Source organism: Sorex araneus, chromosome X (genome assembly GCF_027595985.1).
Source record: "Sorex araneus isolate mSorAra2 chromosome X, mSorAra2.pri, whole genome shotgun sequence".
NCBI classification, from domain to species: domain Eukaryota; kingdom Metazoa; phylum Chordata; class Mammalia; order Eulipotyphla; family Soricidae; genus Sorex; species Sorex araneus.
The window spans coordinates 32,294,040-32,310,992 of record NC_073313.1 but is presented as its reverse complement, the minus strand read 5'-3'; the positions used below and the strand labels follow the sequence as shown (position 1 = coordinate 32,310,992).

At 37.5% G+C, this 16,953-nt stretch overlaps 1 protein-coding gene across 1 annotated transcript in view; it reads left to right on the top strand.

Moving 5' to 3' along the window:
- DMD (dystrophin) overlaps nucleotides 1-16,953 on the top strand; it is a 2,715,231-nt gene that overhangs the window by 2,152,964 nt on the left and 545,314 nt on the right. Inside the window, exon 56 of the mRNA XM_055122927.1 lies at nucleotides 4,954-5,143. Coding sequence (XP_054978902.1) covers nucleotides 4,954-5,143 — 190 coding nt within the window. The remainder of the gene's footprint in view (nucleotides 1-4,953; nucleotides 5,144-16,953) is intronic.

Here is a 16,953-nt window from a genome sequence, read left to right as displayed (position 1 = left end):
ACTGCTGGTGGGAATGCTGAATGGTTCAGCCCTTCTGGAAAACAATTTGGACGACTCTCAAAAAATTAGATATTGAATTCCCATTTGACCCAGCAATACCACTGCTGGGAATATATCCCAGAGAGGCAAAAAAGTACAATCGAAACAACATCTGCACATGTATGTTCATCGCAGCACTGTTTACAATAGCCAGAATCTGGAAAAAACCCCGAATGCCCCAGAACGGATGACTGGTTGAGGAAACTTTGGTACATCTATACAATGGAATACTATGCAGCTGTTAGAAAAAAGGAGGTCAAGAATTTTGTAGTTAAGTGGATGGGCATGAAAAGTTTCATGCTGAGTGAAATGAGTCAGAAAGAGAGAGACAGACATAGAAAGATTGCACTCATCTATGGTATATAGAATAACAGAGTGGGAGACTAACACCCAAGAACTGTAGAAATAAGTACCAGGAGGTTGACTCCATGGCTTCGAGGCTGGCCTTACGTTCCGGGGAAAGGTCAACTCAGAGAAGCGATCACCAACTACATTGTAGTCGAAGGCCATGTGGGGGAAGGGAGTTGCGGGCTGAATGAGGGCTAGAGACTGAGCACAGCGGCCACTCAACACCTTTATTGCAAACCACAACAGCTAATTAGAGAGAGAGAACAGAAGGGAATGCCTTGCCACAGTGGCAGGGTGGGGTGGGGAGGAGATGGGATTGGGGATGGTGGGAGGGACACTGGGTTTACGGGTGGTGGAGAATGGGCACTGGTGAAGGGATGGGTTCCCGAACTTTGTATGAGGGAAGTATAAGCACAAAAGTGTATAAATCTGTAACTGTACCCTCACGGTGATTCTCTAATTAAAAATAAATAAATTAAAAAAAAATAGTCCTTGGTCAAGATCTTTGGTTTTGTTCTAAACCGTATTTTAAATTTTCTGATTATTCTTGTCATTGTGATTATGTTTCCAGTCATTTAAAACCATATCATTATGGAGAATCAGGAATTATGAGATATATTCAGGACTAACAAATATGGAATCCAAGGGCCCTTACCTCTTCTCTAGTATGGATGTGACACAATCAGAACTTAGAAATAGAGTGTGTGCACATTGATCCCGGGAGAAATGATGGAGCTTCCAAACTCCCAGACAAGCAGGAACGAGCAGTCTCACCTCTCACTAAAGAGGCCTGTAAAGAAACTCATTTAATGAGATTTTTTGCTCCTGCTGCCACTACTTTTTTTAAACAATTTTTTTTGAATCAGAAAATATTCAGCTGGATGGTGTCAATATTTCAGAAGGGCAGGATATCACTTAAGAAAATGGGCCTTACTGTCCTGAAAGAATTACTGTGCTTCCCTACGGGCCCAATTTACAAAACAACACACTCCCCAGTAGGGTTTGAAGAGCAATCCTGTTGTCTCAGTAGAACCTTTTCATCTGATTTATGTGCATTGCATTTTACAAGTAATTCTTGGAAAGTTATTGACTAGTCACTTTCTCTGGAAGGAGAGGCTAAGTGCTATTTCTACTTTAAGGCTAGTGGCACTAAGAATCTCAAGTGTGTAGCTTATCATGAAATAAAGCTGTTAATAAAATGCACAATGTCTGAATTTCTATATCTCATTCTGCCAGGGATGATTATCATAACATCCTTGTATTTTCTGTGAAATTGGAGTATGTGAAAAAATTATGTGGGTTGTGGATATGACCCAGTAGGCTAGAGCATATGCATAGCACAAGGTAACCCAAGTTAGGATTCTTGGTAATGAATACTCCTAAGCACTGTCTGGCCCATGAGCACTGCTGAGTGAGCCACTCCAAATGTATTTTTACATTTCACATTAGCCACTGACTAATCCTGCATTTTCTCCTGAAATACAGTGACTTGTTTCTATTCTGAACGTAAGGTTGGAGATTGAGTAAGTCTTGGTGCTTTCTAACATGCAAGCCTGCCTGGACATAGTAGCTTAAAATGGCTGGAACTGATGCTTTTGTAGATCAGTAGTGGTCCAAAGTTAATAGTCACGGGGCTGGAGCGATAGCACAGCGGGTAGGGCGTTTGCCTTGCATGCGGCCGACCAGGGTTCGATCCCCGGCATCCCATATGGTCCCCCAAGCACCACCAGGAGTAATTCCTGAGTGCAAAGCCAGGAGTAACCCCTGAGCATAGCTGGGTGTGACCCAAAAAGCAAAAAAAAAAAAAACAAACAAAGTTAATAGTCACATATACTTGAATCTGCAGGTTTCATACTAGATTGGAACATTAAAGAGTTCCAGTGCAGGGGCTGGAGCGATAGCACAGCGGGTAGGGCGTTTGCCTTGCACGCGGCCAACCCGGGTTCGAATCCCAGCATCCCATATGGTCCCCTGAGCACCGCCAGGGGTAATTCCCGAGTGAAGAGCCAGGAGTAACCCCTGTGCATCGCCAGGTGTGACCCAAAAACCAAAAAAAAAACAAAAAAAAATAAAGAGTTCCAGTGCAGTTGTCATAGTTCAGACGGTCTTAATCATAAGAGATAAATGAAAATATTTTGGCTTTTGTTTTGTTTGGGGCCCATGCCTGGGGATGCTGAGGGTTTATTCCTGACTTTGAGCTCAGAAGTCACTCCTGGATGGCTCAGAAAACTGTATAATATGCCAGGGATCTAACACAGGTTGGACACAAGCAAGGCAAGCACGTCAATCTCTGTAGTATTGCTCTGGCCCTAATAATAACAGTTTTGCCGTTTCTACCTGCATTGATAGTTTGCCTGAAAATGAGATGAGCAGGGAGCCCGCAGTCTATGTTAACCCTTGGACCCCACAATGTTGAACTTAGTTTCCCAACCAGAATGCCAAGCTAGCTTTCGGCTGTAGCATTGAAGTTTATTTAGGAGTTGATAAATAGCTTAGTGCAAGGCTTCCTTTTTTCCCACTAGCTGCATCCTCATAAACCTATTCTACCCTCTTCCAGTTAATGCAGACAGAAGATTTTTATCCAGTATGAGCGCCAAAACTACACTGTAGAAGACTGTGTACTCAGCAAAACCTCATCCATGATGAATAAACAGCTCTTCCGGGGGCTTTGCTGCCGCTGGCTCGGCAGGAGTTGTTTATTGCCTGGTTTGCACATCCCATGATAAAGTTGCTGCTGAAATAAATTGCAGTTTTGCATAATTATTGACAATCACATCTTAACAAGCAATGTGTATCATATTCAAGTGTTCAATTTTTAAATCCATTTTTAGCTTATGTTTAATCTCAGAAGTGTTTATGTAGTAATAAAAGGCAAATATAGCATTTAATTAGAGTACTAATTTCCTCATTGCTGACAAAATTTACCTGAATCCTTTTAGATGGGACTCTTACTGCTTAAGGCAATTTTCCCTCCCAAGCTATTATTATGTAGTTGTTTGCCATGGACATTTATGTGTCTGTGATGCATTGCATGCATTATATAGAGAGATAGTCAGAAAATGTGGAACTTTAAAAAGATTTTCGCATTATTAGAGAATTTTTCACCCCTTCTAAAATATTAGAGAGATGAAAATGGTTTGTGGGCAAAGGAACTAACATTCTTGACTGAAGTGTCTGTATAATGTGTCAGGCATTTCGCTTGACACACATTATAATTTCCATTCTCGTCACAGTAATAGATATTACTATTGAGAAGCTGAAATCAGAGAAGTTACGTTGCCATACCACACAGTTGGTAGGGAATACAGGAATTTTAACTCAGATCTATCTGGTTTTTAGGTTCTTTTTTATGACATATGATTTTTTATTTAGAAAATATTTTCTTTTTCCTCTTTAATCAAGATTTTAAAAATTATTTTAATAAAATAATTAAGATATCAGTGCACAATAATAATGAAGTCATTATTTTATGGTTGCAGAGTACTATGGAAACTATTTGCAATTGTACGACCTCCTGGTAATAAAGTTAATGCAACAGTGAGAACTGTTAGAACTTAGCAGTGCTGTGTGAAATTATTATTTTTCACCATGTTTTCTATGACACAGGGTCTTTTTGTCATTTTTTAAATTAGTCTTCCAATCTCTTTTTTTTTTTTACTTCAGTATTCTACTTTCTATTCTACGTTTGTAGTTTTGACTTTTTTTCTTTGCCTATTTCATCCTGGTTTTCTCCCTCAGGTGACATCAAAGAATAAGCATGGGGTAGGGATTTTAGAACTTCACCTATAAAGATTAGCTTAAACTTTTGTAGCATATTAAAATAAACTTTCAGAATTGAACAGCAAACGTAGGAAAGCAAAAATGTCTAGGACCAGAAGGATAGCACAGGGGCTAAGGCACTTGCCTTGCATATTGCTAACACTGATTTGATCCCCAGCATTGCAATTGGTCCTCTGAGCACTGCCAGGGGTAACTGCTGAACTCAGCAGCAAGAAGAACCCCTGAGCACTGCAGAGTGTGGCCTTTGCTCCCCCAACCCTGGCCATAATTTCTGAAATAACACAGTAACATATTACAGTTATATCAATAAATTATTAGTTAATGAGCGGAGTGGAAAAGGCAGGTGTAATAGAGAAAGGATCACTAAGAAAATGATGGCTGGAGGAATCAGGATGGGAGATGTGTGCCGAAAGTGGATAACAGAACAAACTTGATGACATCTCAGTGTCTTTGTTGCAAGCCAGAGTGCCCGAGAGTAGAGAAAGAGTATGGGAAATATTGTCTGCCATGGAGGCAGGGGGAGGGTGGGAAAGGGGCGGGGTATACCAGGGATATTGGGGGTGGGGAATGTGCACTGGTGGAGGGATGGGTGTTTGATCATTGTGAGATTGTAACCCAAACATGAAAGCTTGTAAATATCTCACAGTGATTCAATAAAAGTTTAAACAATACTAGTAAAATATTACAGTTTATTCTTTTTATTCTTGTTAGATTCCCAGGGTTCACTGTGTATCCCATTGTAATACTTGAAGAAAGTTAATTATGGATCATTTCTTTCTTTTATAGAGTGAGTGAGAGAGAGTCTGCTTTAGAAGAAACTTATAGATTGCGGCAGCAGTTCCCATTGGACCTGGAAAAGTTTCTTGCCTGGCTTACAGAAGCTGAAACAACTGCCAATGTCCTACAAGATGCCACCCATAAGGAAAGGCTCATGGAAGACTCCAAGGGTGTAAGAGAGCTGATGAAACAGTGGCAAGTAAGTCAAGCATTTCCGCTTTAGCTTTCTTGTGAATCCAATTGCACAATCCTCAACCTTTGTGCTTACATTGAAGTGCTAGGCACAAAAAATAATTGTTGTTTTATAGGATCGGATGTTTTTCATCATTGTTACAAGAAAGAGATGAGGGTGAAGGCAGCATTATTTATTATAGAACACTCCAGGCTCACAAAATGTACATGTTTTATCCAGGAAGAACTTGCATGTATAACCATAGCCCTGGTCAAGAAGAAAGTTTGCTCAGCAAAATAAGTTAGAGATTGGTTTATTAAATTGAAAAAGTTGCCATATTTGAGTGTTTATTTAATATTTTACAGGGAAAGCATCTGTGTGAATTGTCTGTTTTATTTAGCGTTGCTAACTGAATCAGTTTCCCTTCATTACTTTCAAATACATTTTGAAATGTTAATCTAGCATTTTGTAGCTTTCTTCCTAACATGATCAGTGAAAATAAAAATGAGATGGCTAAATTTGTCATAGTTAATGATCATACAATTTTCAGACAATTGTTTTTCCTAGAAACAAAAATGATTGCTATAAAGATTCATAGGCACAAACAGTGAGAGCATACGTTTAGGGTCATTTTGTTAAATTGAAGTCTTGTTGATAACCATATTCTGCACACAACGAAGGTTCTTAACTTTATTCTCAGTGTCTAATATAATTTTTCTAACCTTTGGTGAAGTTTTGTTATGTAGAGTTGGGTTTTCTGATTTGGCATAAGAACTTGACTGGTACCACAAATGAAATTTGCAATGTTATAATACAGTGATAGATTATTTAGATTGGTGTCAGTATATCGCAGGAGTTGATGATTGGTCAATGTTGCTGCTCCTATGCAAAGCACAGAAGATGGTAACAATTTATGGCTTGCTGGCTCATTCTTTATTTACTATTCGGTTTGACCTTACCTTGCTTGTCTACAATGTGTATTGAATGAGTTTGGTCATTTGAAAACACTTTGATTAGATCAATCCCCCCGAACATTGTCTTCTGCAGATATTCTCAATGACTTCCATTCCCAATGTAAAACAAAGTGAAATTAGATTTTTCAGTTATTCTTGGATGGATAGAAAAGGTCCTTCTGGAATTCATGTTTTGTTGTTAATAAAATTGAAATATCTCCTTGCAAATGCCCAGAAAGCTCTCCTAGATCTCAGTGTATATAGGAATTCACATCACTGCATTATTAGTGGTAGAGAAATAGTAAAATTATTAACTCCGTTAATAAAATATCACTGTTGGAGCCAGGTAGATAGCACAGAGTTCACAGCATGTGCTTTTCCTGTGACTAATGCTGGTTCAATCTCTGGTACCACATGCTCCCATAGTATTTCCATCTAGAAGAAGTCCTGAGAGTTCCCGAGGCTGGCCTAATGCTCCTAAGAACCACAGAACCCAAGCAGTTCCACATCCTCTCATTAAAATATTGGCCTGTGTGGCTGGGGCCCCCTGAGCGCAACTTAGGAGGTTCCCCTCAAATCACTACTGTGTAGTGGAAAGGGAAAAATTCTTAATTTTTGTTAGAATTTAATTTAAGGGCTACTGGAAAGAAGCCTATAGAGAGTGAGTCCTTATTAGTTTCATCCCTACCTCACTCCTTAGTAGAAACTCAGATTCATACCTTTGCTTTATATACCATTGTCACAGGTGAATTGTTCTCAGTAAAATAAACTTTACATTTGATTCACAATTAAAGTAAAATAATATTAATCTTTGACAGGGATATGGCAATTCCTAACATTTGAGCTGAATAAGAAAATACATTTTTGAGGCTGGAGCAATAGCACAGCGGGTAGGGCATTTGCCTTGCATGCAACCGGCCCAGGTTCAATTCCCAGCATCCCATATGGTCCCCTGAGCACTGCCAGGAGTAATTTCTGAGTGCAGAGCCAGGAGTAACCCCTGTGCATCACCAGGTGTGACCCAAAAAGCCAAAAAAAGAGAAAATATATATTTTTAAAAATTGACATCCTGTTGGCTGGTACAGTGGGTAGAGTGCTCGCTTTGCACACTGCCAACCTGTGCTCAATTCCCACCTCCTCATATGGTCCTCTGAGTCCACCAGGAATGATCCCTGACTGCAGAGGCAGAGGCAAGCCCTAAACATAGCTAGCTGCCCGTGGCCCCAAAACAAACAAACAAAAATTTTAGATCCTTAAATCCAAAGCAGGAAACATCCTAAGAGTGAGCAAGGAAATGCAAGAGATACCAGTTCATCACAGAGTACTTGGATAAACTGATGCTTGACCTAGTATTTCCAGGCACTGTGGTCAACTTGGTATTTGCAGACTGTGTAAGTTGCTGGAATCTACATGGATAGGGGCTGTTGTAATTTCACAGCCTTAAAGGGAAGGGTTTTCTCTTCATGGTCAATTTGAATCAGTTTCTGCAAATCTATTCCCTGAACCCAGTTTTAGTCAACAGAACTTTATGTGGGTTTATTCCTTCACAGATTCTTGAAAAAAAGTAAAGAGTAATTTAAGATAATTTTGTCATAGTTTATAAAAATCTCTTAAATTAGTAAAGAAATCTGGTTGAGACTAAAACTATGTCTATCTCCTATATTCTCATGTTTCCATCTACTGCTCTATGCAATGAAATTTTCTAGGTGAAGTCCCAATCCTGAGAATCTGTAAGGTTCTGTAACAAATGTATGTAAGAAACTGTAAGATTTTGAATACAAAATAAGATTGCCATGCATTTTAATTTCTATCTATATTTACTATGAAAAAATGGAGAATATGCTGTTTGCTTAGTTTGGGCATCTTTAAAAATGATTGGGTAATATATGTTACTTATAAATATGTATTCCTAAAAGTCATCTAAAACAGAGTTCCTTGAAATTTTAGATATCATTTCCCCCTTAACTATAGTAGGACTAAGAATTCAACATTAGTTTAAAGCAAAAACAAATTTCTTATTCCTCTCTGTTTATGTTTTGTTTATCATAAATTCCATTTGCCTGAGGTTGAAACTGCATTCTCTGAATAGTAATGACATTTATATCCAGCCATGATTTTTTACTTGGAGAGATGAATAATGATCCTTTGATGAAAGATTTGAAGATGTAATAGTAAAAATACTAAACTGCTGGACTATTGATTATTGTAAATGACACATTTCAACTGACAAAATGGAATCCAGATACTGAGTTTGAAATCAAGAAATGGAAATGCCATGTTTAAAAATAAGTAAAAGCACATATTTTAGGAGCTTTTATGAAATTGCAGTGTTTCAGGTAAATTAAAATGTTTGTCTCTCCCTGAAGATAATTTTTTATTATGAAAAAAAATTTCCATAATATGTGTGAATAAAAAATATGTAAAGGTATGACTTTTTACTTTGCAGATGCTGCTTGCCATATTGCATGGTTCATGTTATATATAGCAAGAATAGTTATTCCATATTTTTAAAAGGGGATTTATGGGGCTGAAGAAATAGTAAACAGGTTAATGTGCTTCCCTTGCATGTGGCCAACTCTCTAGTATATTAAGATCCCCCAAGTGCTACTGGGAGTGACCCCTGAGTTCAGAGGGGGAGTAACCCCTTGGCACCTCCAGCTGTGGCCCAGTCCCTTTGCTGCCACCCCCAAAATAAGAATTCAGAAATTCCTAGCCAAAGCAACAAATTCTAATATCTGACCATCCTACTGCAGTGATCTGTTACTTCACAGAAATAATAATGAATGAAGACAGGGTGAAAAACCTTCAAAAAGTCAGTCTAGCTCACTTGATTATCACTTTTCTATCATCTTCCTAGGATATTTAATTTCTCAGGAATAATTGCAATTCATAGATTCCATAAGCATATAGTATTATGAGACTTGTACTTCTAGAATGGAATTAAACTGATTAATTTCACTCTGAAGCCCATTAAAATTCCTCATATTAGAAAAGAGTGTTAATGATTTTCTTACTGAAGGCAAGGTCATTGTAATTTGAGGGTTATTGTTTCTTTTTGCAACTATTGCACCACACTGAGCAGCCCTCAAGTGTCTACTCCGGGCTAGGTATTCAGGGACCACTCTTGGCTGTACTTGCAAGATTATGTATTATCAGGGATGGAACCTGGGCCTCCCATCTCTCAGTCTCAAAGACATTATAGCTTCCTTATATTTGTTTGGGGTTTGTTTATTTTTGTTTTGTGGGTTTTTTGTTGTTGTTGTAGAGGTTAAAAAATACATGGCTGTTCTCAGAACTGTACTAGAGCAATAGCACAGCGGTAAGGCATTGGCCTTGCACGCGGCCGATCCGGGTTTGATTCCTCCATCCCTCTCGGAGAGCCCGGCAAGCTACGGAGAGTATCTTGCCCCCATGGCAGAGCCTGGCAAGCTACCCATGGCATAATCAACATGCTAAAAACAGTAACAAACAAGTCTCACAATGGAGACGTTACTGGTGCCCACTCAAGCAAAATAGATGAGCAATGGGATGACAGTGACAGTGACAGTTCTCAGAACTAATTCTTGCTTCCATTCACATGGGACACTCCTGGCAGTGCTCAAGGGACTGTATGTGATACAACCCCGGTCAGCTGCAGGTGCCAGCCAGCAAGACACATGCGTTACCTGCTGTACTATCTCTCTGATTCCTGTACTTGTATTTTAGGATAAGAAGACTTCTCTATGTGTTGTTATTTCTGACAGTCTAAATGAAATTTTAATTTGCCAGTAGAGTTGTATATAGCACTATATAAAGCCTTGAGAGGTAGGAGATGGTCTGAGGAATTTTTTAAATTGCAGATTTATCCTTAAAGTGAAAAACTTTATTCAAATTGAATTAGATTTTTCTTGTGCTCCAAACATTTCCTGCTGTCGGCTTCAGAATTTATAAAGATATACATGTCACCAAGTTCTAACATAAAATCTTGTGGAACTAATGAAAAATAGGAAGAATCTGTCTTTTCTATTATCACTCAGGTCTCTCCACTAATCTTGTTGTAAATACCCCTAAAAGATCATTTAACACCAGCTTATAAAGATGTGTGGCTTCAGGTGTGTGTTGAGAAGAGATGATTGTCAAGGAGATATGATTAAGGTTGGTTTCTGAGCAAGAGAGACCATAAGAGAGATTCATGTTTGAGTTTCTGTCTTCTGTAATCTGGGTTGTATCAAGCAGATTTCTCAACTCCCTGATCCTTCTTTAATTTTTTCCCCATGTACCCTTCTATCCATGCCTGCCATTATAAAAATTAATGTCTTTTATGTTAAATATTATCACAAAGACAAATTTGAGAAACCTTAAATTATCAGTCAGGATGCTCCTGTGACTTTATTAAAACAGCTTAGATTTCTTTATTCTATTTTGCTGTTATTTGGGGACCACAGCCAGTAGTGCTCAGGACTCTGCACTCAGGCAAATCACTCCTAGCAAGTCTCCGGAGCAAACGGAATGCTGAGAATAGAACCCAAGTCAGCTGCCTGCAAGACAAGCACCTTACCCACTATACTTTCTCTCTGCCCCCCCAAATATCTTATATTTACAATAAATTATTGATATTTGAGAGCGACTTCTTCAGTATTTCTCAAAAAATTTGAATTAAAGAGGCTGGAGATATAGGATAATTGATAGGGTGCTTGCCTTGCATGCTGCTGACCCAAGTTCAGTTTTCTGCACCTCCACATAGGGAACCCTGAGCACCACCTGGAATGATTCCTAATCAGAGTCAGGAGTAAGCCCTAAGCACTGCTAACTGTAGCCCCTCAAACATGCATCATGGATTGATATCAAAAAAGGTGAAATGTGGTCTTTGCAAGAAAGCATTCTGAGTTAATTGAATCATTTGGGGGAGGGGATATATGAGAATAGAGAGATAACCTGAGGAGCCTTAATTTAAAAACTAAGGTCCTCTGTCTTCAGTTTTGTTACTGTAATTTCAGTTGTATTTTTAAATGTTTTTATAGTCTTTTTACCTTGGTGCGAAAGAGCAAGAGAGGCCATCTTGTTGCTTTTCTTTTCCAGTGGGTGAAGATTGCCTACTGCTTTAGATATGTGAGACTTTTATAGATACATTATTTTCCTCAGAACTTTAATTCAGCACCTTTTTATTAAACACCTGTTAGATGCCTAGCATGAGATGAAATCTAGCAAGACAAACATAATTAGATTTTTTCAAACACAATTCAAAGTACTGAGTTGTATAATCAACTTAATGAATATGAATCCACATTTTTAATAGAATTAAGAAGACCAGAATAGAACAGAAATGATTAGACTAAAAAACAACAGAGTCTATCACTCTTAACAATGAGTACCACTAGTGGATCACACTTGAATGTGATTTTATTAACGCAATTTTCAGCCTTGGGTTGTATAAGGGGCAATATTGTTTTGTGAAAATTCTTTTCCCACTGTTGTATGCCTATGTGAAAGGTGGGGGAGGGAGAGAGAGAGAGAAGAAGGGAGAAAGAGGAAACTCTGGGTTACTAATTACATTTACTCAAAAGTATTTGAATATATTTCTGCCTAGAAATGATCATATTCTAAGCATGAAGATAGATATGCTAAGGCAAAATTAGAATAGTATAATGAGCATTACAATAAAGGGCTAGACAGGATTTAGTCAAATGAAATGATTAAGGTATTCCTGCTGAGAAGATCAGGAAACTTACCAAGAACAGTATTTTTAAATTTTATTCATACATTGGAGAAGCTTTTAAAAATGGTGTGCATCATACATTAACCTAAATATTTATCACAAAATGTCCTACTATGATCTTGTGTTCAAAGTTAAGAATCTCTGTAACTCATCTGTAGTTCTTTCAGAGAGAGTTGGAAGAAGATGTTAGTATTTAGCTAGGTACAAATAGATTTTAAATAGACATTTTGTTGAATGAAAAATCACAGTGCTAGCCATTGTGTTAGTCTGAGATCTGAAAGTACATGTGTATGGCTGGAACATGCTTCTTACAAGAACATTACATGAGGGAAAAACAAGCACGAAAATGTGTGAATCTATAACTGTACCCTCACTGTGACTCACTAATTAAAAAATAAATAAATTTTAAAAAAAGAAATGATATTGGAAGCATCAGTGAAGGCTTAATTATATATGAAGACAGTATGGTGCCGTTAACAGAGTATGGGTTCTATAGCTAGAAAGACCACTTATTTTACCATAGGTATCTAACCTCTAGGGTTCAGGTAGACACTTCTATATAATAACTATGGTACTTCACATAATTTTGTGGTAATTCAATGATAAGATCCATGTAAAATACTCACAAGATTTGAATTCAGAGGAGCGAGTAAACAGTCTGCCTCTCCTCCTTCCTGCCTCCTATCTTTAAAAGTTTGAGATTTTAACTAAGTTTGGTATTGTGTCCGTACGCTTGGAGAAGTCACAGCATAGTTTCAAGCAAGGGAGTGGAATGACAAAGCTTACTGCTTTTAAAATACTCTGCTACTGGCTGCTAGTTATAAGGAGAAAAAAATGGATTATGATGCCTTCACAAGAACAGCAATTAGAAAGTGATTTTTGTACTAGTCCAACAAAGAAGTGATAATTAAGGTGATGAGGTTAATCAGATAAAAAAAATCTTTACTACTCAGAGCTAAATATAAGTATTTTAGAGCCAGAGAAATAGTATAAAGGTTAAGGCACATGCCTTTCATGTCACTGAACCTGGTTCTATCCATGACACCATATATGGTTCCCTCAAGCACTGTAAAAAGTGTTCCCTGAACACAAGTCCAGGAATAATCCCCAAGTGCCTTTGGGTGTGGTCCAAAAAAGCCAAAGTAAAATAAATTTTAAAAATTAAAATAAATATGTTGCTATATTTGGGGGAGACTGAATGATGGTGTGAAGAGCTTGCAATGAGGTGTTACTTGGAGTCACCACTTTCTATTTCCCATGACTAATGATGGCCTTCCTGGAGTTGAAGAGAATTCAAAAGGCAAAATAATTGTGGGAAGAGAAGCCAAGACTGGGGCTTTTTTAAGATATATGTGAGGAAAAGGTTGAAAATGTAGATATTAAGTTTAGAAAAAGATCTAGGTTTAAGGAAATTTTATATCTGAGATATAGGATTGAAATATATAAATGTAGAGCCTATAAATTTTGGGATCTTCTTGGTGTATTAAACATAGTAAAAGGCAAAAGTCTAGCTACCCTTTGGTGTAAGACACATGGGAAAAGCTATAGCATGGGGTAATATATTCAAGACTTTGAAACATTCTAGTAAGGACAGTTGGTTTATTTACTCATACATATATGAAAATAATTATTTCCCTGTTATTATCATATAATATATTATGATAGGTTATACTCATGAATAGATTAAAGAACCACAGCCTAGTGATTTACTGTACTGAGTATTCTACTTGGTTGCTTAAAGTCCTATAGATAATAATATCCAAAGAGAAGAATAGAAATCGATAAAACTTTTGAACAAGGAGCCAGTGAGGGTGAACTGTTCAAGACTAGAGATTTTCCCTCCATAGTAAGAAAAACTTAATAAGAATTCATTAATTTTTGTTCAGTTGAGGAAGCTATATTTACCTGTTCATTTCAGTAGGCATAGGCACGTGATATGAGTGTCATAAAATTTTCCCATTCCCATGGTATCTTTCATATTAAAATGTTTATTAAATAAATTGTATGCTTTTGAACCTCCTTTTCTAAATATTGTCATTAAAATTAGCAATTGCCTAAAATTATACCAAGGCAACACTAAATTTAAATAAGTTTGTCATTTGATTACTGGGTTTTATAATTTTATATATGCATACTAAAATAAAACCCCACGTAGGTAGAGAAGATACTGCATATACAAAAATTAAGTTTTGAGCATTTCTTTATCAACTCACATCACAACCTGGATGTACCTTTCCTTTCGTTTAGTTCATGGGATTCTCTCCTTTCTCTCTGCCTTTCCTCTCTCATATTTTTCTAAATAATATTATTGTACATACTACAGAGATAGCACAACGGGGTGAGCATATGCTTTGCAAGTGGGAGTCCTGGGTTTGATTCCTAATACCACATAGTCTCCAGGTCATCGTCAGAAATGTCCCATGCGCACAGAGCCAGGAACTGCCCTTAAGCATTACTAAATGTGACCCAAAAAAAACCACAAAAAAACAAAACAAACCATAGACAAAAAGCCTTCTTCTAGCTCAAGGGACTAAGCAGATGTTTTCTAAGCAGGAGGCCCTGGTTTAAACACCACCAGGAGTGACCCGAGCACACAGCCAAGAGTAACTCCTCCAAAACACTGGGCATGGTCCAAAAAACAAGCAAAAAAATCTCATCTTTAATAAAACCCTTTTGCTTTTAGAAATAAATAAAATTAAATTTTGATAGCTCTTAATAGCCATTATCTTTTCTTTCTTAAATAACTTTTGTCAGGCTCTTATATGGTAATAAATATAAAAGCACTTTGAAAAAGCTGTCCTCAAGTGAAAGACCCATGTTAATGGGATGAATCACCACTAGACACAAAGTCAAACTGGAGATATAAATTTAATTATGTACTGTGTAAAATCATTGAATTGAATTCATAGTAACAGTGAGAATAATAACTAGATCATTTTTAAAAAATGAAAAGCATTTTATTTTCTCATTTGAAGCTCTTTTCAATACGCCCTGGTATTTTTGCTATTATTATTTTTATTTTCAGCTAAGAGGGTTTTCAGGCAAGTATTTTTGCAATTAAAATAAATAAAATGCATCCTTAAAACGAACTCATTTGAGTTTTATCACACTGGATTAGAAGGAGAAGAATTCAAAATAAAGCCTATTAAACAAATGTTAGTTTATCCAGGATTAATAGCAACACATATTTATCCAATTATTAAGCTAGATAATAATAATAGAGCATACTGTCTCACTCAGCTATGTGCCAGGCAGTGTACTGGAGACTTAGCTTGATTTCTTTTCTTACCCTTTTATAGATTAAAACTAGATCTCAAAGGTTCTGTGTCTTCTAATGTCATAACTAGATATAGTGTAGTTAGTACTTTCTTTTTTCCCTTTTTGGGTCACACCCGGCGATGCACAGGGGTTACTCCTGGCTCTGCACTCGGGAATTACGCCTGGCGGTGCTCAGGGGACCATATGGGATGCTGGGATTTGAACCCGGGTCGGCCACGTGCAGGGAAAACGCCCTACCCGCTGTGCTATCGCTCCAGCCCCGGAGTTAGTACTTTTAACTTCAATTTGATATTCCAACATTTAGCAAACTAATCCTGCTATCCTACTTTTCCTCTTAACAAGCTTTCATTTTAAACAGACAGATAACCAAAAATAGGTTTCTAATCTTTCACCAAATAGGAAATTGTTGACAATTAAACTATTCTTTTTGAAATTTTCATCTGGTCTTTACATCTTCCGTTCTAAGTTCTATGTCTACCCCACAACTGATCCATTTATCTATGAAGCCACCCTAATTACTAAATGCAAGTGCTTTTCCAAGTCTTTTGTTGTTGTTTGGGGACTACACCCAGCAGTGATCAGGACTTACCCCTATCTCTGCATTCAGAAATTACTCTTGGTCGTGTACAGGGGAATACAGTGGTGGTGGGGATCGAACCCAAGTCAACTATGTGAAGGCAAGTACCCTACCTGCTATACTATTTCTCTGACCCATTTTCTCAAGTCTTTAATGTTCTTATATACTCTGCAGAGTTTGTTACTGCTACTCAACAGTTTTTTGATAAATTTCTCACCGTTTGACCTACTACAGTTCTGTATTCTAATACTCTATTAGTACTATTCCTTCTTTACCCAAATACCAATACTGTTCTCTCATTTTTTTATATTGGGGACACACCCATTGATTCTCAGGGGTTACTCCTGCTCTCAGGTTCTGTGCTCAGAAAATCACGTCTGGCGGTACTCAGGTACCATATAGGATGCCAGGGATCAAACCCTTGTTGTCTGCATGCAAGACAAGTGTCCTACGTTCTCTACTATCTCTCCAGCCCCTATATTCTCTTTCCTATTTTCATTACCTCATTCTCTTCATGTAATAGTCAATAAATACTGTGCCATTTATATTTTAAGTATTAAACTACAGACTTTTGTCCCTCTCCTTTTATACCCAATTATTATCTTTTATCCTGTAATTAATCTTTTCAGTCAGAGATATTTCAAATAAAATAGTTATTTCTACATATTTTTCACTTTGTTTCTTCCTAGCTCATTTCCAAGATCTGTTTATTTTGTAATCCAACTCCATTGCACCTTTTTAAAAAAATTCTATTGAATCACCGTGAGATAGTTACAAGCTTTCATGTTTGGGTTACAATCTCACAATGATCAAACACCCATCCCTCCACCAGTGCACCTTTTCTTTTATTTCATTTCCCTACCACCACTATGCTAAATCATATATTCTGTTACCTTTCACTTTCTTCTACTCCTTCATGGTCACCACACTGTTCAATCCATCTTGCACATTTTCACTTAAAATTAAATTTCTGACAGCAAAGGTTTGATTATACGTAGGATTTCACCTACTTTATGAAGTTTTTTGATCCTACTGTTAGCCTGGGACCAAATAGATGCTCAACAAAAATTCTCTAATGAATGGAAGACTATGTGCTTCCCCTGTTTAAGCACCTTCCTTTTTGCTTTTGGGCCACACCCAGTTGTGTTAAAAGCTTACCCCTGGCTCTTTACTCAAGGATCACTCCAGGTGGGCTCCAAAGACCATATTGAATACTGGGGAAAGAACCTGGGTTAGCTCCCTGCAATGCAAGCACCCTACCCACTGTTCTATCTCTCCAGCCCCATTCTCAAAGCCCTCAGAGTATTATAGAAACTCCTTCACCCAGCCATCC